The 26,599-nt window shown below is 37.2% G+C and overlaps 1 protein-coding gene across 2 annotated transcripts in view; it reads right to left on the bottom strand.

The window, feature by feature from the left end:
• The window catches only part of ephb2b (eph receptor B2b), a gene marked incomplete at its 5' end in the record, with an annotated part of 240,027 nt that overhangs the window by 90,431 nt on the left and 122,997 nt on the right, over positions 1-26,599 (bottom strand). For both annotated transcript variants that reach the window (NM_001442006.1, NM_001327743.3), the window contains 1 exon segment: positions 22,595-23,279. In NM_001442006.1, the coding sequence (NP_001428935.1) occupies positions 22,595-23,279 (685 nt within the window).

Below are 26,599 nucleotides of genomic sequence, written 5' to 3'. Positions count from 1 at the left end.
CTGCTCTACAGAGCAAATGCAAGCAAACTCACTAGGTTTATCAACAGTTCATTTGCTTTTGAACGGTCAATTGATTCTGAATCACAAGCTTTAGATTTCTTACGGTTCAGTTCAAATTCACCAAGTCTTAGAACTGATGGAACTGGAACTGTGTTGTTCAGCTACAATTTGCATACATTTTTGACCCTGAACCACTTGTTATATTCCACGTATAACATTCATTATTCATACTTATTCATTAATGATTTATTTTTCAGACTTCATATTTTTACATACATTAAACATTTTCTTCTTGCCAATGTAGTATGTTAAAAAAGGCATACAACTGATTTACACCAGTGACATCTTTTAATCAGTCATTTGTTTCTATTCAAAATAAAACTATATATAAACAAATGAGAAAAATGTTGAAATGTAATCAATGCTTTATCTTGTAACATACGTAATTTTTACTCTGACTCAAACTGCATCTACTTTTGTGGATAGGAAATTGCACGATTACACTAACTACTCAAACATATGCAGTAGTTACAAATCTTCTGATACTTTTAAATAATGTATCAAAACCTATTTACTTCAACGGAATATACACAAAACATTTCATTTCTATCTGTTTTTGTCTATAGAAATAAATAAAATGTGGTCCACAATAAACTTGATCTCATTGTGTTCCCTTTGTAAATAAATGGGACTTGTGGAGCTGCCCATCAATGGATTTTCTCTTTAGTGTTTGGACTTTCAGCAGTGAAATTAATCCAAACTTAACTTCAACCCTGAAAACTGGACGGACGCAGTTTCATTTTACTACAACTTCTATGTTAAGCTGCTTTGACACAACCTACATTGAAAAAGCGCTATAAAAATAAAGACCAATTGAATTGAATTGAATAAATAATCAACACAATCAAAATGTCTTCTACAGTGCATGGCATGAGGATGAATGAAGGCAGCAGTATTTCATTACACAGTAAACCATTCCTTTATGGTCTACGCCTCTGCGTCTTGCATCCATTGTCTGAGAAGGTGTATTCAGAGCTCTTTCAATACATTTAAACATCCCTGCAAATGTTTCTAAGCATGTGATGAACATTCTTTACCTTTACACGCATTTAGAGCACACATTCAAGCAAAAGAATCTCTTTAGCTGCTTAGATGTCATCTGATACGCTGCGGTGAGTAGAGACCATTCAGAAGTTGAACTTGGAGGTCTTACCACAACATATAAGGAGGAGGGACCTGGGAACTGTGTTGTCATGGGACCAGGGCGTATTCATTAGTAGGATCAGTTGTGCACAATCAAGCATTACTACATGGAAAGAGTGTATGGACGCAAATCCGCTCAGACACCAGAGCGTTCTGGTGGGCTCTGCGATCGAGCCAAACTGATCTGTTGGCAAAATAGGTCAATGTGTGAAAACATGTCATGAAGGAACCCTGTCCTCAAATCAATACGTGACATTCTATTTATGGTAAAAGGGTCACGAGGAGGAGCTGCCATGGCAGTTTGGGGAGGGAGTGACATCATCGAGCTCCAGAGTCAGTTGGCACTTATTTTAGATGCGTATGACTTCCAAATGTCTCCTCGAGACTTCTTTCCACTGAGAGCGTAAAAATCTCTCGTCGCTTTTGATTGTGCCAAATTCCACTCGGTGTGTCGAAGGCAACCATGTTCCACAACGTTCGAGCCCAGTCAATGATTTATTATGCTTGCTTTCGGTTACTAATCACTTTGTTATTGATAGCTGTTGTGGATTGACATAAGAAAAACATATTCAAAAGTACTATATACACTCATTCAAAGTTGTAAAAAAAAAAAAGACTACAACACACCAGCCAGTTTAAACAAGACCTGAATGGAGGGCACACAGCATGGCTCTTTGATCACAAGGACCTGGTCAATAATGCTAATGTGCTGTACTGGACCCAGCAAAGCCATTCATCACACGGCACCATTAGACCGGACAGCAAAACAAAGCAGTCCGCCCTCGCTATACAGAGCTGTCCCAGTATAGGGATGAATAGAAATAGAACATTTAAATATACACTCACCGGCCACTTTATTAGGTACACCTTACTAATACCGGTTTGGACCCCCTTTTTCCTTCAGAACTGCCTTAATTCTTTGTGGCATAGATTTAACAGGTTCCTGGAAATATTTCTCAGAGATTTTGGTCCATATTGACATGATAGCATCACGTAGTTGCTGCAGATTTGTCAGCTGCACATCCAGGATGCAAATCACCTGTTCCACAACAACCCAAAGGTGCTCTATTGGATTGACATCTGGTGACTGTGGAGGCCATTTGAGTACAGTGAAGTTGAGATAATTTACACTTTATGACTTGGCGCATTATCCTGTTGGAAATAGCCATAAGAAGATGGGTAAACTGTAGTAATAAAGCAACATCAGCAGTTTTTGAAATACTCAGACCAGCCCTTCTCTTACCAACAACCATGCCACATTCAAAGTCACTTAAATCACCTTTCTTTCCCATTCTGATACTCGGATTGAACTGCAGCAGATTGTCTTGACCATGTCTACATGCCTAAATGCATTGAGTTGCTGCCATGTGATTGACTGATTAGAAAATTGTATTAACGAGCAGTTGGACAGGTGTACCTAAAAAAGTGGCCAGTGATTGCAAGCATAAACATCTAGACAGAAAACATTGGTTAAAGAGGAAACGACCAATTTTGGTATAGTTATATGATTTAGTTAAATGTATAAATAATTTTATTTATGTTTATATACAAGGTCTAAATAACGTGTCTAATGTTTAAAGGCACCCAAAAACTCACTATTTGTTTACCCTCAAGTGGTTATAAACCTTTATGAGCTTCTTTTTTCATACAAAAAAGAAGATATTTTGAAGAAAGCTTGCATTTTAATGATTGACTCCCATAGTAATGTTTTTTCCTACTTCTTTTTTTTGTTTAACACACTAAAAAAAGGATTTTATTTACCTTATTTTAGTAACTGTTAATATTAAAATAAATTTTGGTAACTGTTGGCAAAAAAAGTATATGGGCTGAATCTAAACAAATTAAGAGCAAATAATTCATATTGGCTCAATTTAAACAAACATATGAACACTACTAATTTTAATTTGTTTAAAGTCAGCCAATATCATTTGTTTGCAACCACTTACTTTTAAAATTTAATGAATCCAAATCATTTTGTTCAGTGCAGAAGAAAAATTCAATCAGGTTTGGAACTACTTTTATCTCAAATTTTAAATATATACTAGTGTGTATAGTAAATAGGCAGACTATCGGGACATTATTGTCAATGGCAGTCTGAGAAATTGTTAGCGTGCAGCAAGACCTACTTCGCAGGACTATGAAAGGGCTATGTGGTCTTACAGGCATATTTATCATTGTTGGGTATTGTCTCGACCATAGCTATGCGTTTTTTCCCTTTTTCTGCTTTCTCTTTGGTTTCACCAAAAAGCCTTTACGGCAGCCTTATTTTCATACTTAGCTTGCAAAATGCCAAAGAGACAAAGAGAGTCATTAATAACAGGCTCTAATCCATTCTTGCCAGTCCTCCCATCCTAAAGCCGGCCTGCTTGTCTGAAGCATGCTGCCAGTTTGGTGAGCCACTGTGGTGCCACCACACAGTCTGCTGGCACTGGCTTGAGAAAAGCGAGCCGCTTTGACAACTAGCACGTACAGGCGCCTCCTCGCCCTGCCCAAACTTCCCCACATACACATACCACTACAGTGCCAGTAGCCCTGAGTCGACAACACTGGACTAAATCAGACTTTGCAAAGAGGGTATGCCCATGCGTACAACTGAATAGATCACTTCCTACCGTGTAAAATCTGATTAACCGTATAGCACATTCTACACTTAAAGATTTATCATCATCTGAAAGTTATGAATGTTTAGACTTATAGATTCTTTTCTGAATACTGTTAACAAATTTGTTGTGGAGTGCGGGGAATTATTAAGTGTATTCACACTTGGCAGGTTTGGTTTAATTAAAACAAACTGTGCTGTTCAGCTGAATACATGAGAGCATTGTCATTAACCTGGCACCAAAACAGACTGTAGATATGGTCAAAAGATATCATGAAAAGACCGACTGCACTAACCTACTTTGTTTTTGCATCACAAGAGCTACACTGCTCACTGCAGTTCAGTTTAGGTGTCGAAAACACATCTTACAGAAGAGCTTTGTTTGTGTGAAATAGAGAAATTTGGGCCATCGCACATTTTATAAGCTCTTCACAAATTCTCAGCAGAAAAATAAACCATGCACACATAAAACAAGCCTGTTTCCTCAAGCACACATTCAGGTTATTGAATGTGTTCAAGTTCATCACAGAGCTCTCTGATTCAAAGCACAACTGAAATCAAGCCAAATGAAAGAGTGTGATCAGTCTCTACAACACTGATGGGCAAAGCAACTGAAAAGGTGTCATGACAATCAGGTTAGAAGGTTTTAATTCCTCAAATCATCAACGATTACTATGGTTTTAATTAATTATAGTCCCACTGGCAAAAATACTTATTTAAATTTTTGTTATATTATTCTTTTATTAAACATACTAAGGGAGTAATATATAAATATTATATCATTTTGAAGGGATAGTTCACCCAATCATTTGCTCACCTTGCTTTTGTTCCAAAATGAATTTCTTTCATCCGTTAAACACAAAAGAAGATTTTTGAATAACGGTGTAAACCAGTAGGTCATCTACCTTCATACTACGGAAAAGATAAAACTAAGGATGTCAATGGCTACCGTTTTTCTCTTACTGTATGCAAGTTTTTGAAAATATCATAATATGTTAGCAGATATTTAAGAAACATGCTAAGTGATCATGTTCATCTGAAAATCAATGCTGATGTCAGATATTCTGCTTTGAAAATGTGCATTACATGCCAGAACGCCTGTCTTTGTTTTGATCTATTAACCCGCCTAATGCCAGTTTAGCCAATTATATTTCAGCACCCCAGGTTGTCGTAATGTGATTCATTCATTCATAAAGGCTCTCAAAGCATGAGTCCGCTACCAAAAATGTGAACTCCGGTGGACAATAGCAGACTCCGAAATGATACACAGATTCAGAATTTCTCATGATGTGGTTATTAATTTGCTAATAATATAAATATTACAAGCGTAAACATTTGGTGAGCAGGTTACATTGTAACCCTGTGTCCTAACAACATGCTACGTGATGAGATTTGCAGTGATTAACAATTAGGCTGTTTTCACCAGACGAAACAAGCTAGAAATTTAAATACAGCCATACAGAAGCACAGAATAGTGCACTTAATGCACTCCAATGAAATGAATACATATTAAATGTACATGTTCAATCACTGAAATGTGTTGGATATCACAGAGTCAGTTTCAAGGTTCAATTTCAAACGATTTGTTTCATTTTCAAGATCTGAGGTAAACTATCTGCTGCTGCTTTTACTATTGTTTATTGTACTGTTTACAATTATATAATTACTATTGTTATACAGCAGGGATCACCAATCTCATTCCTGGAGGTCCGGTGCCCTGCAGGCTTTAGCTCCAACTTGCCTCAACACACCTGCATGGGTGTTTCAAGTATACCTAAGACCTTGATTAGCTTGTTCAGGTGTGTACAATTAGGGTTGGAGCTAAAACCTGCAGGACACCGGCCCTCCAGGAACAAGTTTGGTGACCCCTGTTATACAGTAATTCTATACAATAATTACCATTGTATCTGTACTAAACGTCTTTAGGTTATTGCTTTTAACAAACATCATGGAAAACACAAAGCCGTGATACTTTTGCTTTTACTATGACATTGGTGATTTGATCTCAACCCAAGGTAATGTCAAATATGAATCGATGAGACAAAACTTCAATTTATGCAGTGCTTTTTAAATATTAGTCTGGAAATCTAAAACTAACTATGAACACTCCCTAAAAGAAAAGTTTATAATGTCAATACACATTTTTAGGTCAACCTGGCATGTACATTAAATTAATTCCCAACGAAATTACAAAATGTGGCTTCTGAACAATGCAAAATGTTTCTTCTGAACAATGCACAGTGACGCAGGGCAACTTAGATACACATACCAAAAATGATATATATCTGTTTTTACTTTCAGAGGCAAAATGCATGAGAGAGTCAATGAATGGACTGTGGCTAGAGCTACAGCAACCAAAATGTTTCCATATTGGTGAACGAACATAAATGTGTTCAACCTTCCCACCACAGTCCACATTTATTTTAGAAAACATGAATGCACTTTCCCTAGAAGCAATTCAGGATTCTTTTAGCTGGCAGTACATATTGCATCAACAGAATTATGGTGGACTTCAATACCTGTTGAACGTTTTGAAGCCAGCATCACCATCATGTGGCCTCCTTATAGGATTCCTGCCCCATATTCTGCCGCTCTCCAAGCACCTCGCAATCCACAAGGCCACTATTCATAATTGGAGATCGTCCAGGCCTCGCTTACCACCCCGCATTCTATTCCATCATTAGAAACCGGGTATTATCGTATTAGTCTTGGAATGTTCCTTTTCATGAGAACAGAGTTTAACCATCCTCCGTCCCACATGCAAAGAGACATACTATGCATCGGACTGACTTTCTCCAGTCTGCTTAAAGATTTGAATGCTGAAGAAAAGCAGGCAAATCATTGAGTCATCTGCTTTCTCCATGATGTCCGGCACGTATGCTTCGGATCGCCAACTGTACAGCAAGCCAAGAAATTCTATTCAATTCCGTGTGTGCCCAGAAACCTGCTGAGAGACTGAAAATCCAGTCTTTTTAAAAAAATAATTATTAATGATTTGCTGCATTTATTTATGCGTGGTGTATTTGTTTAGCATGACTCTGGAAGAGAAGTGAAAGAGGGATTACCTATTTAATGCTAGTTTACTAGGCACACAAGGCTATTCATTATGTGCACTGCTGCAGAAGAATGCACTCCAGAGACATGCAGCGTAGACCACACAGTTCTGTAGTGCATTTGGTCCATACGCACGTATTCATTAAAGCTTATTCTTTTTTGGCTCGGGCATTAGCCTATTAGAGACTTACACAAATCTGCAAGTATATGACTGAAGTACAGTACTTGAAAAGGCCTTGTTAAGAGTTTAAAATGCAGCAAAAATAACCCAGCGTGAGGCAAAGCTCGACGTCTATAAAGGCGACAGAGAGTTTGTGTGATTAAACAAGTGCTGTGTGACTGTGCCAAATAAAACCACAGACAAGTGAGAAACAAATCGTTGCTCGGGACGGGATGAATTTAGTGTCCGCAGAATGTTGAACTTGGCAAGAATTCGATCAGACTGAGGCCTGTATTAGTTGCTGTATATTTACTTTAGCCCGTCTAAAATGGAGTCCAAAGGAGACTCACTTCATATTTAGATTTATATGTCTTCAAGCAAACAGCAGGTGAGTGTACGAATGTATCCTCCAGATGACCCTCCTTTTCCCAAACAAAAGTTTAACACGGGAGGTGATGAGAAGATATCCATCTTGCAGTATTAGGTGTGGGGAGAGTCTGAGAAAAGCTGGGATTGGATTGTGTAATATGCACAGTGGTGCATTTTACATTCTTGAGCTTGAGTAACAGAAGAATTTGGCAGGAATTTAACGAGAAATCTGCAATTGTTTTATTTTTTTTACTTAATTGATTTTTTTATTATATTATATTATATTATATTATATTATATTATATTATATTATATTATATTATATTATATTATATTATATTATATTATTATTATGCTATGCTAAATTATGTTATGTTACATTACATTATATAATATTTCTATAGAGAACTATATATATTTATACTATATAATGTTTTTATATAGAACCTCTAGGAACCTTTTTTTTAAAGAGCATATAAATACATCTGCAATTATTCTGTGCTATTACATCTTTAATTAAACGGTTAACAATACCTTACACCTCAACCCATCCTTAAACCCAACCATACCACAAACCTGTCCCTAACTCTACCTGTATTTCCCCCCTCAAGAGCATCAAAAGTGTTTTTTAATACCTTATATACACAGTAACTACACTGTACATATTTTTCATGGCAGTAGATATTAGTTATGGCCACTTAATATAAAATGGGACCTAATTTTATTATATTATATTATATTATATTATATTATATTATATTATATTATATTATATTATATTATATTATATTATATTATATTATATTATAATGTTGTTTTATTTTTTAGACAATTTATATATTTACCATTATTTATTTATTTATATTTATTATATTTACTATTTATTTGTTTGTTTACTATTTCAGCATTACTTGTGATTTAATACAGACATAGCATAGACATCAGTTTTGCGGCATATTTTTAAATAAATTTAAGGAAAATTTATTATACACAAGGTTGCATGTTGTATAAAAGACGTAATGTTTTTTATTGTTGTTATAACCAATATTTTTTCCATTTGTTTAAAAAACTAAGCAGCTTAAATGTATGCAAATTACAAATGTAATAAAAACAAAACAAAATAAAAAAAAATATGCTTTAAGCTAAAAATAAAACTAAAATAAACAAATAAAACAGGCTTTAATTATATTAATTTGACATTCTATTGGCCGGAAAACAATTATGCTAATTCTGAAGTTAAACAATAAAAACCTAGACTGTCTACATTTTGATCACTTGGATGGATCACTCAAACAAATCTCAGTAAATGTGCTGGACCACACTATTAATCACACAAATGAATCCCTCTAATGGCAAACATTTGATCCTCCAGTATCATTCATGCTCTCTGGCAGCAACTGAGTAAAACTGTTGAGCTCCATTCAACTCTGCAAAGTCAACTAACACCGTGTGTTTATTTTTTCAAATGCTGGCCTTTTACTTTTTTGGTCCCATGCTCCCGAAGCTTTTACGCTGCACTTTAAGCAACAAAAATATTGTACATTCAGGAAAATAGCTCTTTGGAGAGCACTCTACAAGAGGAAAGACCTGCGTTGTCTGAAGAGCTGACAGCTGATATTAGCACAGTACGTCACCCCAACTGTGAGGCGTCCATTACCCATGATTCAGTCAAGGGGTGAACACATGCTCTTATCATCTGCCCTTCACCCACTTTCTTGTTTAATCTTTAATCACCATGAGGGAAGGGACAGGAGATATCACGTAGGGAGACCTTTTGTCAGCAAAGGTTTCTTATTTTAGAATCCATTACTACTCCACAAATCTATGCATGAAGAAAAGAGGCTCTCCTAGAACACATGTGGCTTTAAGCACAACTGTAAATATCAAGCATTGTGAGAACAACACAATCATCAATCTCAAAAAAGACAAAACAGAGTCGTATTTTAACTGGAAAAAAACTGCGTGTTCATTTCATGAAAGCAATTCAATGCATTAAGGCATGTAGATGTGGTCAACGCTGCTGTTGTACAGACCATGGAGAAGAACTGAGAAGAAAGGTGATTTAAATGACTTTAATCAAGGCATGATTGTTAATACCAGACAGGCTGGACAGAGTATTCCAGAAACTGCTGATCTTGAGATTTCTATGCCCAACTATGTCTAGGGTTTACAGAGAATTGTAAAAACAGAGGAATAAACCTAGTAAGCAGCAGTTCTGTGGGCAAGATTGCCTTGTTGAGAATTGAAAGATGGAGTTCAGAATCTTCCATTAAACAATAACTCAAAAAATCATTAGTTAAATCCAAGTCTGTTGAAGAGCATCTATGAATGCACAACATGTCAAACCTTGAACCAGATGGGCTACAGCAGCAGATTAGCACTTCTGAGATTGTATCCAATAATAATCATTGCTTTCTCTCAAAATTTATTCACAGATTTTGGATTTTTGCTCTCATGGAAACTCCAATTGGGCAGCATGGTGGCTCAGTGGTAAGCATTATCGCCTCACAGCAAGAAGGTCGCTGGTTCGAGTCCCAGCTGGGCCAGTTGGCATTTCTGTGTGGAGTTTGCATGTTCTCCCCGTGTTGCCGTGGGTTTCCTATGGGTGTTCAGGTTTCCCCCATAAGTCCAAATAAATGTGCTATAGGTGAAATGAATACCAAAATTTGCCTTAGTGTATGTGAATGAGAATGTGTGGGTGTTTCCCAGTACTGGGTTGTGGCTGGAAGGGCATCCGCTGTGTAAAACATATGCTGGAATAGTTGGCGGTTCATTCCGCTGTGGTGACTTCTGATAAATCAGACTAAACTAAAGAAAAATGAATGAATAAATGAAACTACAAATTTCCAAAGAAACACAAAGAAACCAACGATTGCTGAATAAACAGAAGATGTAACGGCTTTCATTATCATAGACATTGAATCACTATGAGTCTATTTATTTACTTGTTAACATGTGTGTACATATTTATTCTGTTTAGATACATTTCTGTAATATAATTGACTAATATGCAAATGTTTAAATGATGCATTTATGCATGATGCAATAGTTTGTAAAATAATATTTTCTGTCTAGTAAATCTATTATATAAGATACTTGCTTTGATTACCAAACAAGTGGATCTAATTGGATTTGCATCATAAATAAAAGTTTAAAGGTTATTTTTGTTTTATTTCATGTTATAAGTTTTTAGTTACTATACTCCCAAAATCATTCCACATAAAGCCGCAAATCTTTCTTTGCAAAATTTGGTGCAAATTAGCAATGCTCACAGATGTCTGTCTGGCCCTGGGCATGATTAATAAACACATGGAATCACTTCAATTAAGGATTTATTTCAAACACTAAAATCTCAACTGAAAAGAGTTATATAATAACAATGTTATTATATGTGAAGTGCATATAAATATAATGCATAAAGGAGTGTGATGTTATTTCACATGCAGCATTTACTAGACAGAGCTGTAGTTTACTAATGAGCCAAGCAAACAGCCCTCATTATTATAGAACAATTAGCTTTATGTCATTATTGAACAACTAAATTAAACTTAAATTAAAAATAGATTTTTGCGTAGCTTATGAACAGTAAAGCGGCTCCATCTGAACGCACTTTCTGGGGGATTAGTAGAACCGGCTTTACTGACTAAATGTGCATGAAAATTGGTATTGATGAAACGCCCAGCCCCAGAAAGAATGAATGCAACAGTGTGCCGCATGTGGAGCAAATCATATCCTCACAAAAAAAGTACAATGTAACAAGATCGTCGAAGTGATCTTTGTGAGGTCATATGACGGATCAGGAAACAACACACTTGCATAGCTGGAGGTCAACAGAGTGCGAACAACTGGAATCCTAGAGCAAAGACAGTCACAGCGTGACATAGACGGCAACCCTAACCTCACATCCACATGAAAGCCATCTATCAAAATCTCTTGAAAAAGGCTTGAAGTGTAACAAATTCCTAACCCTGCGCTAACCTCGAATGTCACTCAAGGTTAAAGAATTGCAATTTATATTGCCTTGCATGTCAATTGAATTCATCCATCAGCAGTTGCTGTCGTAGCGGCGCAACAGCTGTACTGCTATTTGATCCTGATTTCTTCCCCAGAATCGAATGGTATTTGTAACCAAACATGCCCCGCTTTCTGTAACCCCTTGTTCATTATTTGCCAGCGGTTAGTGCAGGCTTGTAGCTCTTCAGAAGATACATGCCCTGTTTCTTTTCTTTCGACCCGTGACGAACTGATACTGCATCCTGTCTAGGCCTTTCAGTGGTCAGCGCATGAATCAAAACAGATGAAAGAGACCTCTGGTGTGTTTGCGAGTGGTCCCAAGTATGATTGGACCAAAGCGTCTGCATTCTGGCCTTTAAAGGAGATCAAGCCCCTAACCTCTTATCCACCTTCCAGAAGAAACCGTTCCATCAGCGAACACCTCTTAACCCCTCGATATTCAGCTGTGTGAAGCCGTAAGGTGAACAGAACGAAAGGCCGGCGTGAGAAATCCCTCAAATGATCAGAGATGCCACAAAATAGCGATTACAGCCTCTGAGGATCATGCGACTCCAGAAAGACCAATCCCAGTGGAGATGTGAGCTAATGACTGGCTGCTCAGACATGCATGTGGAACAAGTTAACACATCATGCTCTTTGAGCTATAGGCCGTTCCCAGTCGTTTCAGTCTGGCGTTATCACTTTCAAGGGAGTGATGAATGTGCTGAGAGAAAAATGACGAGTGCTTCTCGATGGAGCAAAGTGTGGGTGGGTGATGTCTTTAGTTTTCAGAAATGTTACATCTATTCTCTTTCTGAAGAGCTGAGGGGAAAAAAACACCTGGATAAGCTGAAATCTCCATTACCGCTAGGCAACATGAAATAAAAGTGTATCACTACTCCCCTGGGTCTCGGTAGGTGGGTAGACAGCTCCTATGGTACTTGTGATCCTAATCCTTGGCTAGTGCAGAGGAATCTTTATTTTCTGGCCTCAGGCTGCGAGCGTCGGCTATGAGGACTCGACTTGTTGGCTTTACCGTGTGTCTGCTGTCACCGAGAGCACTTTGAGCTCTTTGTCATACTCTCGCTCCTGGTGTCGAACTCTAGAGTGAACAATTCGGTATAAGAGGGTTTAATTTCACTGCTTAATGTTCTTTACTTTCCCAATTAGAGCCCAGACTGGAGGATTGGCAAGAGCAGAGCATTTAGGAGCTCAGCCATAAAAGCGTGCCATGGGTCACATGTGGATTGAAGCCGTCTGAAAATGGCTGCTAAAAAAAGGCTGTATTGTACGTCCTCACTAGGTGAAGAATAAGGCCCAAAAGAAAGTCAAGAGGTTTGTATTACATTGTGGCCAAGCTATTCTGCAATGCATGTATGTGTCCGTCAGCATGAGATAATGCAGAAAATTGCTTGATCAAGTGATGAAGGGGAGCTGCGGTAAGAGGCCACTTCAGTGAAACAGCACTACAATCCATGGACATGAGATTACATGAATGCTCCCTATTGAATCCTTTATTGGGACAGATTGAGCACTGAAGCTATGTCTAGCATTGTCTTTCATCTATTGTTCAAACCATCCGTACATTCATTGAAATTTTATTTTCATATCAAAATTAGCTGGAGAATGTAATTCAATAACGCAGTGGCTTAATATATATATACACACACACATACATATACATACAGTATATACATATACAATAGGGCTGTGCAATATTGGCAAACGAAACCCATCACAATTTTCTTGAACAATATTGCGATTTAAATTTTAATCACAATTTTTTCACAAACAGACTTAATCTGTGTTCACAGTGTGAATCTGAAACATATTTTAAAAAAAAACAATTAGACCTGTCAAAGACCTGTAACATGTCTCTAAAACAGACAGAAAATAAAAATCACCTAGTAAAGCTGTAACAAACTGTCTCAGAACAAACCTTCAAACTCAAGCAAGACTATGATGTTCTGCTTGACTAAATATCAGAAGTACTTTAGTTGCATGTGTGTTTAGTTGCATGTGTGTAAATGTAACTTTCAGAATGCTGCACCGCTAGTCACATAACAAGAACTGACCAATCAGCTTTATACTTTATATGGAATATACACATTACGATTAAGTGATTTTAATTCTCTCCTTACATAAAACTTGTATCGAAACTGCAGCAATGTTTTGTTAAGTTGTCATTCTCTGAGATAATGTTTGATAGTCACCGAACAATGACAAAGGAGCAACCGCAAAGCACGTAGAAAATGCTGAAGGAAGCGACAAGCTTACGCCCCATTCACACGGGGCTTTAGTGTCAATGCTTGACTGAAGGCGTGTCTGAAGTTGGAGCTAAAGCGATCATCATAGCAGCGTCAGCCAATGAAATTCATACAGCAATAGGCCACTGTCTAGCTGGATTTTTTGCATACAGCGATCTGATTGGCTGACGGATCTACAATGCACTTTGGCAATGCCTGATGTCACACATTCAAAGTGAATGGGAAGCATGGACACTAACGCCCTGTGTGAATGGGGCGTTACGCTTTCCATACGCTTTTAGACATAATATATGACTGATTTTCAAATTACCTAGTTCTGCCATACATCAGCCTTCCTGTATCCAAAGTAACCTCATACCACAGACGTTGACTTTTTGGCACAAAGTCCTCCTATGCTGTATCGTTCCTGTACATGCAGTCTATTCAGTCTCCTGTTCTCACGCTCTGTTTAGGTGCGCTGCGTTACGATTGGTTTTAAATAGGCTTCCATACTGTGAGAAAATCATGCTGTAAGGCAATTTAGAACTTGCGCATGTCCAAATTGCAATTTCGATACCATATCAATTAATCGCACAGCCCTAATATACCGGTATACTGTAAAGTAGGACTCATTTAGTTGAATCAAGTGTTGAACTTACAATGAACACTATTGTATATTTTTATGGAATGCATTTACCTTGGTTAATTCTACTTAGTACAGATATTCACATTAGCTCATTAACTACAGTTTAACTGTTGGTCTTTAAAATGAATTGGTAAATGCTGAGATTAAAATTAAAATGAATTCATGCTACTGCATTTTAGTTTAACTAATGAAAGTACATAAATTGCTGCATATAAATAATGCACACCAACATGAAACAAAAATTAATTTAAAAAATAAAAAACCTTTGTGACAAAGAAAACCCAAAAATGTCTGTGCAGACAGTTATACGGGCAAAGGGTCTCTGAACAGCCCTTCACTCAAACATGGAGGGCTGAAAGACAATGATGGGACAATTGTTTGTTTTGCTTCATGAGCCCATGGGATTTCAGGCTGACCAGAAGCATAACAGTGCCCCACGTTCGCTGTTAGCCAATTAGAGCTATCATTAAAAGCAGATGCGCCATGGGAAATAAAGCGAGCCACAGTGGCGTCTGTGCATCATGATGACTTCTTTGCTAAAGCCTCGTCTGTGTGGAAAGTTGCCAGGACCAGGAATCCAAAGGGATGCTACTGCTCCAGTGTCCTCTACTGCTTCCCTTAACCTCGATTTCATCAGGACATGGATGTCTTTGTCTTTTTTACTTTATGGTATTGAGAATTACAGTTAGATTACATCAAACCCCAGCCTTAATCTTCTGTCTTTGAATGTGCCATCACTCCACACTCTCCTACTAACTCAAGCTTAAAGCTTTGTGGAAATCGAGAGTAAGGCTACAAATTATTCCTAGCATTATTATTTACATTTTGTCCTTCTCGAGTGTCGTCTGCTGCAGTGCTTTAGCATCAACAGCTTTGAGGGATTTCCCGTTTATAATGTCTAAAGTTTGGATGCCATAAATGAAATGTTCATGCAGCAAGACACATATTTCATCCTAAGGGAAATAGTGCTGTATCGTTGTGGAGCCATAAATAAACTGTTGTAGATCTGGATCACACAACCGCACTCCCGAGGAACGCATGAGTAATGTTTACCACTGTAAAGCTGCTCGCTCTCTTTCATCAGACTCAAGTTCATGAGGACTTCTCAACAGGTGGAAGGTCTGCACCCAATCAGTTTTGGCCCAAGCTAAAATTATGTCTTTCATCGACAATGCCATGTAGCTTAATATACCTTCACAAAGAAGTCCCCTAGTGCCGATGCATTTCTTTGTGTTCTTTTGATGTTCATGCTTACCGGGTGTATGTATTTCTACAACAATACATCGAGTTTCTAGGAACATTAAAAGCGAAAACTACTATTAAAAGTGAACAAAGAGAAAATCCTGTAATATTTGCTGTAAATTTAGGACAATCAAGATGTTGGTGACTTTTTTTGGTCAATAGAATATTTAATGTGATTCAAAAAAATGCATATTCAATGGCTACCGGCTCATATGTGGGTAAAAGCAAGTAAACAATGAATAAAAGTGATCCACATATTTAGTGATAAGGGCGGTTTATTAATAGACTAATTTCAAGAGGATCTCGTACTACTGATTGATCACAGCTGGTCCTGCATCAGCTCCTCATATTGCCCTATTCAGATGAATACTGACTCACTATAAATTACCTGAATTTTGCACCTCAGTCATCTTCATCTTAAGGAATCCCCTTTTCAAATCCTTCTCCTGATAGGGTGGCCCAATGTTTACCACTATTGCCTCACAGCAAAAATGCCACTGGTTCGACCCCTCACCCGGCAAGTCAGTGTTTCTGTGCGGAGTTTGCATGTTCTCCCTATGCTCGTGTGGGTTTTCCCTACTCCAAAGTAGCATCTTAAGACAAACTATTAGCCAGCTATGTCTCAGCTACTCCTAACACGCTCACAAGCAAGGGAGTTCCAATGGCCCTTCAATTGGGAGGAAGTCCTGGGCTCGTGGATATTCTCGGCTCAGGGCTCTCTCCCGGGACAGCATGCAAAACTAACTTTATTATTAATCAATTGTTAAGTGTAAACTTTTAAGTAAATTAAATAAAACATATATTTAATATAAACACTCCTTTTAATATGACCTCTAGGGAATTTATCTTACTTTAAGATCATTTCAAGACATTTTGAACACTTGCCGCATGGGACGATAACTGGTTTTAAGGTTTACAGTGGTTTGGAAAAGTCAAGGTTTTTAAAATTGCAATTGCAAAAATAAATCATTACTAAGGTATATGCAACTTTGTTTTAGTTTTTTATGTGTTTTTTATGTGTTGCAAAGAAATCTGTGCCTAACTAACTAATGAAGACAACAGAAGTCAATTATTTATTTTAATTATTTAGCCTGACATGTTTACTGCTCCAAAATATTATAAATGTTTCCTAAAATTACACAGTAGATATTTTCATACAATGTTATCATACAGTCAGAAACGTATCCCGGCTCATGCCTAGCTGTTTTAATAACCTATCTCCATATTTGTACATCTAAGCCATTCTTCTACAGATTGTGTGATCAGATTGCAATTTGGGAAAATATGACTATTGTTTGGCAACATAAAGACCCAGCAACCATGAACATGTCGTCTATTTTGTCCTTCTGAGTGTTCTGCTACCATTTCAAATGAACACGTTCTCGCAGAACATGTTCATTTGAAATGGTACAAGACCCTGTGCGTCTCCAGAGGGTCTCTGTTTCACGCAGCTCTAAACGAAATCAGATCTGCCTTTATGAAGGGCATTTCTGCTAAAAGAGCCTGGCTTGCTTCATTTACTTATGGCGCCTCCCTGGGAGGAAATGTAATATTGTTAGCAAAACGCTCTTAATTTTTGTGACAAGAATTCAGTGCCATCGTGAACATCCATAAATTGGTATGTTGTCAATATTTTGACACACGTCAGGTCAAAGAATTGTTATCTGTTGAAAGCCCTGCAGAAGACTTAATTGAAGCATGCATAATTACATGCTCGTTCTACAAGAGGTGTCTACATAAAGTGTTGGAGGAGTTGTGAAAGTAGCTGCGAGATAGATCTTTCATCTGGAGATCTTATGACCTACTGCAACCCACAACGTAAATGGATACCATGGCATCTCAGCGAAAACATCTTCCACAAATCAATTCATTACGCCCGACTCCCAGCAGTTAAAAAGCCCCTCTTTCTTACATCAACCCATCCCCCGACCACTGACCACAGTCCTGACATTGTCTCACGCAGTGGTATCAGCTTTCCTTTGCCAGAGAGATAAATGGCTGGATGAATCGAAGGCAGACTTCGATAGAAACCGCTTATGTATAATACAGGCAACCACCATCAATAACCTTTCATCTTAGATGGCTTAATATTGTTCTCATCAAACTTTTTTCTTCTAAATATGGCCTTGGGTCCTCATAAAACAATTGAACATTCTGAATTGATGCTAGAACTGACTTCTTTGCAATTAGTTTGTGAATCTGAATAGTACACGGCCCCACTAAGAGCTATCACTCCAAATAATTCAATAATATTCTCAAGCAAGATACGACTTTGTTCGCAATGAGTAAATTATTGTTATAAAATACATTTTAAGTGAAATAAATAATTTAACATTAATTTATACAGTAATACAAAGAATAATACATACGTTAATGTATGTAAAATAAAAAAAAACATTTTATCTAAAATACTAGCAGTCAATAATAATAATAATAATAATAATAATAATAATAACAATAATAATAATAATAATAATAATAATAAATGGTATATTTACAATATAAAAATAAAAACAAAGTCTAATAAAATATATCTATTTAATTCAGTAATGTTTTACAATATAGTTTAACTACACTTACAGTCCTGGTTAAAGTGTATTTTGATTGGTACAAATTAGGATGGATGGATAGATGGATGGATGGACGGTCGATTTGACCTAAAATCTCGATTAAATGAACATTGAACAAGTCGATGACAATTAATGAACAATTATTTTATTTATTTATTTTATGTTTTTTCCCTCATAGTTCACTGACCAGTTTTGTACAGTAAATATGCTCACATATTACCAGTTAGAGATTTCTGGATTGCATTACTTGATTTTAAAATAATTAAAACACACCAACTATTATCTATGATCCTTTATTGAACATCAACAACTGAAATGAAAACACACATGGCCTAAAACGCGACTCTCCGCACTGTCCACCCTTGTCACTGCTACCAAACTGACCAATCACAAAGCTTGCGCACGTTGTAGCGACGTGTAGTTATATTTTACATGGTTATACAGAGGCTGCACCGGACCATACAGAATAATATAATAAGTACAAATCATAATATAATAAGTATAAATCAGCCTTAACAGATTGGGGTTACAAGACTCCACACACCTTAGGGAAAGTAATTGAAAAAATTGACCTGGAAAAATTTTATAGATTACAGGTTCTGTATGTCGATTTCGATTACTTTTCAATTAATCACCATCAATGGATGAATGGATGGATGGATGGATGGATGAAAATACACATATAATACAATTACATTGTATATTCAAAATGTTAAAAAATAAATAGCCATAGACATCTACCCAAACTATCCCTACAGACAATATTGGAGGCTGTTGTGCTTTTAGAAAATAATGCACTGTATTCCAGCATAATTCAGTCATTTCTACAACTTCAAAACAAATGTAATCAGAGCCAATCCTCAAATGCTCTGTCATTATTCTCTAGGTCAGTGCTAGCGCCTCATTAACATTATCTAGCTCATGGGATTATAAATGGCGACGCAAGATTGGAGAAATTATATTACATTACGACTTTTTATCCCAGATTTGCAATCAGCTCCTGCCACGGTAAAATATTATGAAATATTCCTCAATGCATTAATATGCGCTAATGCTTTATGAAAATGAGCTAAATACCAAGTGATTAGGGTAATTATTCTCTCTGTTAGGAGTAACAGTCTTTCAGCAAAACACTGACAGTGTGATGTGAACGGCATTAGAAGCACCTTTTTATGGCTTGTTTGATTTGACTATAAACCTCTCCATTATGTTACAAGCACATTGTTTTTAGACTCGGCTGTTTACAGAGACTCCTCAAGTCCAAGCAGACACTTGTAATATTAAAATCCATAGCATTGCAGTAAATTGCATGTAGGCCAAAAACATCCAAATGTGTATAATTACACAGGCTCTTCAATTTAGAGTAGACTGCTTGACGATTTATCGGCAGGTGCTCCTGAGGAAGGATTGTGACCGTACTCATTAACTGTCATTGAATGCGTATCGGCAGAGCGCCGCCCTGCTAGTGCCTGCAATGAGTGGCTATTATCACAGCTCATCCTGGCCTAGACGGGGAGCCGGTGTGGTAATTACAGCCAGGCTCACGAGTGTGTGCGTTGTCTGTCTGTGCGAGTGGGTGCGGAAGGGAAGGGGGGGGGTCTGAAACACAGGTGGGCGTTTTATTGTGTCGTCTGTGCCAGCGTGGAGCCTGTCTGAAGGCTGTCGTTGCCGTGGGAACAGGACCCGCCATCGGGCGAAACGAGAGCTCCCGCTGTAGAGCGAGTTGAATTACAGGTGAGGCAGGCTGAAGGAGAGGAGCACTGGGGTTTGGATAAGAAACGATCAATACGCTCACACGCTGTGAAAGGGCCAGCTTACATTGATGCTGCACAGGGATGCTGTGAAAGGGGGAAAAAACACAGCCGTACTACCCACATGAACATGTTTGAGTTGCCTGGGATATCACAGCGAAACCACAACATCAACAGCGGGCCATTTTGAGACCTTGGGCTTGAAAGGAAAAACAAAGTGTAGCTTGTAGTTCATTTCAGAATACTAAATGATATATTTTATTACAATAAAAAAAAAATGCTATCCTATATAAATATATTTTTAATCCTTATTACATTCTGCATTTTGTAAATAACCTTGTTGAATTAATATATGCTGACACAAGAGTTTTCAACTGCAATGTTTACTTAGGATGCGTAATAATTAAAATTGAAATCAAAAGCTCTTTTTAATATCATTTAACAACCTTAAGCTGACACCAGCAAATTAAAAACGAAGCTGAAATCAATATTATACTGTATGTGCAATAATGGAGAATGCACAAAGACTTTTAATTTTCAGCCAGGCAGCCCAAGGGCTTCCAGTGAACTGTCTTTCCATTACTAAAATTGTCACGTTTAAGATCTGATTTCTTTAAAAATCAGCGATCTTCCCTGCCTGATAGATATACGATATGAAGTGGGTCTCAGATCAGACAAGAATCACTGCATTAAATTCCATTTCCCCCCGCCATTTCTTCAAAATATGGCAGTTTATTTTACCCCAGTATTTTCAATAAAATTTCTGCGCTAGCCTGTTGCTATTGATAGCGCTAGTGGTTATGCGGTCTTTCATCTCGTTTTACACTTGAACAAGTAAATGAATGCTTATGTCTATTTAACTAAATGTATTGGAATTACATTACAACATCGATACTGTAAAAACAACCTTGTGAAATTGAAAATAGTCACATTAAGCTTTTACTTGAAGTTTATTGTTGGCTTTAACACTCTAGTTGTGCATAGAGCCCATGGAATTAGCATTCTTGTCAGGATGGTTGTTTAATAATAGATTATAAAATATCAAAAAAGTAAGGATTTATTATAATTTCATTGTAAATAAAAGGTGCAGTTGGTGATTGTCTTTTTGTTTTGTTGATTGAAAGTCTTTTTGCATTCCATTTAGTTGTTTAAGCGTAAAAGGAGATTAAAGCAAATGATCTAAATGTATTTATATGTATTTTAATAAACTAAGAGACAAAAATTTAAATGTGTATTTCTGTGTAGTCTCTTTACGCAGATAGATATGTCATTTGCATGAGAGAGACATCAGGAAAACTGCATCAACCTGAAAGACCTCTTTCTGAAAGACCAATGTGGCTGTGTATCCATCAAAAGAAAGATGGTTTTTGAAAGGGCTTCTGCCAAAAATGAAGAATCAGAACTTTTCAAAATCCTAAATCAATATCGGAATTACTTTTGCCACACAAAGCTTATGTAGAGTATGTTCTCATTTATGAATGGGTTTATATGCACAGTGTGTTTCAAACGTCCAGTGAAAAATTGGCTATTTTTAAGTTCATGGGGTATCTGGTACAACATCTATAATATAGTCAGTTAAATAGACCTAAGCGTTCATTTAGTTGTTCAAGCGTAAAAGGAGATGAAAACAAACGATGTATGACAATCAGCAAGCACAACTGAAAATGAAAAGTTGTTCTTTCTCTTGGTAATATAAGTGTAAATGTAAAACAATACCAGGATATTTCTGTTTTTAGAACTCCTTTTTCTAATCTGATTTTTATTTAGTTAAATAATGAAACATAAGTAAATAGGGCTCTTCCGCCAAACCAGCTTTACTGAAGTGAAGTTTATATTCGCATATTCGTTCATTTTTGAACAGTGACAAACTGTGACACACTCCCACTCAATCTAACGTTACTTTGACTATTCAGTCTGAAATAGCGTGTAGGTAAGACTTTAAAACAACATTAGCACTATTTCATAGACTGTGAACAATGTTGTATTTTATAGTCACTGGCTGATTATATAATCAAACTATTTAAAAATAATACAATACTATTCTGAAATTGTATTATTAGGGAGAAAGTCTGAATGTACCAATATAAAACCAACTTTACCCCAATGGCAGTTTTGGGGAACTATAATTCACCTGCTGGCCTGTCAACAACTACGCTGGACAAAGTGAATATCTTCATAGAGTTTTCTAACTGGTGAATGACATGATCTAAAGTTGTCTATTGTCTTCAGATCATCAACTATTCAGTGTGCGTTCATGACTTAACGAGACGTGGCTTTGGACGGAAGGGGAGAGTTGTCCATTTTCAAAGCTATTATGCCATCGCTAGCATATTGGCAGATCATCTACTGCACCTTTAATTTCTTGTATAGTAATAATTATTTGTGTGTTGAAAAGCTGTATAAGTGGCATCACTCTTCCTAAGCTGTCTGATTAATTTAAACTATTTTTTTGTGCAATGCATTAACTGTCACTAATGGGATGATACAGTAATGAGTTATTATTGACCAAAAAAAATCAGCATTGTTGCATCTACAGGACATCTTTTTAAAGCGTGATCCACATTGTTAAAAAGAAAACAAGCTGAACATGAAACTACAAGGACACCGCGCTAATAACATGACATAACCAAAAGACAGACCAGCAAACAAAGACTTTTCTCTATCCAGTACTCAGGGTCAGAAGCAGCTGTGACCTAAAAATGAAAAGAGTTCTGTGCAACAATAACAAGACCACTACATATTATCAGAAGAGCGCTCTTACCTCTGCAAACAGTTCCATTTTCCACTGCCTCGTGACCTGCTTTACACATACAGCGACCAATAGGGACCATCCACTCTCCATCTCCATTACAGTACAGTTTAATGGGAACGTCGACCTCCTCAGCATTAGGGATACAGACTCCCCGTGCCGCTACAAGTGAAGTGCTCTCTGCTCCCGAAAGCGTCTCCTGAAATATCGCTCCGTTACGTATGGTACGAGGGCACTTCCGGTAGAACACACGCACGGCGATCAATGACATGCACCCGCCATAGTCCTGAAAGGCTAGGTAAAAACCGTTACGGGAGACGGGGCCAAAACTGCGAACCTCAGTGTTAATCTTCATCACACGTCCACCCAGGTCTACCTGTGAGAAACTCTCGTCGGCCGCAATGGTGTCCACCTTTATCCATGGGTTTTCCATCCATGGGGGGAATGTTTTGGTGGCAGTGTCGCTGTCAGATTCGTAGTAGTAAAGATTGAAGGTTTCCTTACAAGAACCAGGGACTCTTGGGATGCTGCTGCAGTCTCGCACTGAGAATTTCATCTCCACATGAATACGTTGAGCTCCTCTTCGCCGGATGTACTTGGTGCGCACCCAGTTGTTTTGGTTGGCATCAAAGACATTGCACACCTGATAGGTACGGATGGTGTTCATGTTCTCATCGTAGCCGCTTACTTCTTCCCACTGTAGGGAAAAGTAAAGAAAAAACTTTCAGAAGAGAAAAAAACATTCATATATTATAATTTTATTCTTTTACTTTGGGCTCTAGACTAAAACAACGAGGTATAGCAATGTGTTTTAAACTAAAATGAAAGCAAATATTATTTTTGTCTTATTTGAAAACGCAAACCAAACATTTTCCCAAGTCTGGAAGAAAGGTTTCCCATATTTTCCTTTTCCTTCTCTGCAAAAGAGAAGTATTTCATAATATCTGTCTCTTTTCCTGTGGTTTACAGCAAAAACAGAATCTTGCTCCCTCTTCCTCTCGACAACAACAAAACAATTAATGACAAAAACATTAAAAAGCTATAAACTGTCTTCTCTCTTGACCACACTTGGGATTTAGGATGGTAATGAATATGTATGTTGATGTGTTTGGTCTTGGCGGCATAGATATTCTAAGCTGCTGCTTTGATGATTGTGGAACAGCAAGTACTGTGGCACAGCGAGACCTGCTACTGCCGATATATTCAGTCATACCATCTGAGAATATAACATGCTGCTGCTGCAAACTTAATATATATTTAACCCCTTTAGCAGATCTAAACACAGGTGGAGCTGAGGTGGAGGAGGGTCTCCGAAAAACACGCTGCAGCCTAATAGCGTACAATGATACTGAGCATTTAAAATGATGAGGAGCAAACTCATTAGCTGCCAAAGTGACAACAACCAATTTCCTGCACCATGTTAATGATGAAGAAACAGATCAGGTTACCGTTTAGCCTGTGTGCACGTAGTGTATGTGTGTGAATGAGATTGCATGGGTGTTTCCCAGAGATGGTTAGCAGCTGGAAGAGCATCCGCTGCGTAAAACATATGCTGGATAAGTTGGTGGTTCATTCAGCTGTGGCAACCCCAGATTAATAAAGGGACTAAGTCCCTTAATGTTTCTAAACGACCATTGGAAGGGGTAGACAAATGTTGGTTTTAGGCAATATCTATAATTAAGGAAATGCATCATAGCAGTTGGTGAAAAGAGTCCAAAATTCATGTATTTGTTTTAATGAATCAATATACAGCAATTTGACAAAAAAAAAAAAAAAACTGTACGCAATCTGCAAGTTTTAGAATGTGACAAATCTTAGCCCAATCTCATAACAACAGGTTTTCTGTTACGGGTCATACAAGCGGTCAATCCTTTCTCCTGGATTTAGCTAGACTTTAAAACGAACTGACAGCAGAAAATATCATGTTATAGACATGTTTGTATCTCTGCATCAAATCTCTGGCAAACTTTAACAGCACCTGAGCCATTTTCAGCAGTTTTCCCCACATGCACAGGCCAGATTACTGAGCACAGGAGGAATGAGGTGGGGGAAAAAAGCAAAATGCTCCTGCTTTTCTGCCAACGGGTCTGGCACTGGGCATTGAGAGGGTTGGCACTGACTTGGGTTTTCTGTAGACCTCTACATGGCAGTGCCAAGTGATTCTGGTTTCTGTTTATTTTTGTCTCCCCTGTTTGCTCTCAATTTCTTGCACTGTATAAAAATATGTGCTATTAATAAAGCTGGAATGGAGACAAAGAAAAGGTGATACACTTTGATGTTTACACAGTCATTTGTTTTTTTTTTTGCTGTGCTGCCTCTTTTCTGTCCTCGGGCAGCTTAAAAATGGAGCCAGTATTAGCATAATTAAATTTTCTCCATCGCAACGAGAAAACAAATAAACATAGTTTGGCGAATTGAAACAAACATGCTGACTCAACAGCAATAAAAAAAATGCATTAAAGAAATAGTTAATCAAAACCTTTTCACCCTCGTTCCTGTATGGTGTTCTTTATTCAGCAGAAAAACAAAAGAGTTTCTTTTTAAGAACATTGATAATCAAACAGGTTTGGTAACCATTGAAATGCATGGAAATTTCTCATAATATTATTTAGGTTCTGAAAAAACTAATTAAGCCAAAGGTGATGTGAGGCTAAATAAGGAAAGAATGAAAACAAATTGGAGACTTTTAACTCTCTGGTGATCCTTATATAATTGGATATTCTTTTATGAATGAACATACTTTTTGTTTCGTGCACTTTAGTTTATTATACATTTTGTACTTTTGTACAGGCAACTTCATGGGACAAAATTATATTTGTACAGTTTTTATAAGCCATTTATTACCTACTAAGCACTTTAAGAGTATAGATCTGACTATTTCCAACTTATACTGTTGCAAATCCTGAATGCATTGGAGCATACACTTAGGGTTCTATTTTAACGATCTAGGCGCAAAGTCTAAAGCGCAAGAAAAAATCATTAAGGGCATGTCCGAATCCACTTTTACTATTTCAAAAACAGAAAAATACGCTTTGCACCGTGGCGCATGGTCTAACAGGGTTGTGCTCTTTTCTTATTGAGTTATGGCTGTGTTTTGAGCATAACTTGCATTAAACCAATTGAAGTCTCATCTCCCATTCCCTTTAGGAGTCAGCTGTGCCATGCCATGACACATTTGCTATTTACATGGTGGACTTTGTAAGCGAACAAACTGAATGCTTCCCTAGCAAGAAAACAGTTCAACAGACCATCTGCACAGAGAATAAAAACGAGCCATTCGGCCTCTTTTACTCTTTACTTTACTCCTTTACTTTCGTGAATAAGGAAACGGTGTTGTACGCACTCCCCTGAAGACATCCATTAGCCAACATATTTAATTTTGTTTAAGCATAAAAATTTGTTTTAAAACTGTTTCTAAATTCAGTTCTAATTTCTAGCAAACGAATGAACAATAATAACAAAATGTGGTCATATCTAACCACACGTCCTATTCTTATGCCCCATGGTTATGCATACGTCTCTAAAACCCAACAGGTGGACAAATCTTAACTTGTTTTCATTAAAAAAAATATAAATATGCATATGATAAATAAAACTGCTAATAATAATAACATTATGCATTATGCAAAGTGTCATTATTAAACTGAAAAAAGCCCTTTAACTGGCCAAAGGAAGTCTATTTCAGTTCCTCAAAATAACAACACACCAATAATGCTCCTTAACACACCTCTTTTTTAGACCAGCAAACCCATAAGTCCACAAAGTGGTGCAAATGGATTTGCTATTTCAATGTGGTGCAAAACATGAAAATTAGGGTTGCGCTGATCTGAAAATAGCAACAAATTGCGCCATATGAGTCTAAGAGACATAGAAGTTTTAACATATTGTTATGAAAATTAACAACATTATTTTACATAAAAACTGTATTGTCAAAACCATGTTTTACTCTAAAACTGGAAAACCAAAGCCATAAATATACACAAGCTGTTTTCCAAATATGTAAAAAAAAAAAAAAAA

The sequence above is a fragment of the Danio rerio genome, chromosome 11, assembly GCF_052040795.2.
Source record: "Danio rerio strain M-AB ecotype USA chromosome 11, GRCz13ab, whole genome shotgun sequence".
In the NCBI taxonomy this organism is placed as follows: domain Eukaryota; kingdom Metazoa; phylum Chordata; class Actinopteri; order Cypriniformes; family Danionidae; genus Danio; species Danio rerio.
This window is presented reverse-complemented; position numbering and strand designations above follow the sequence as displayed.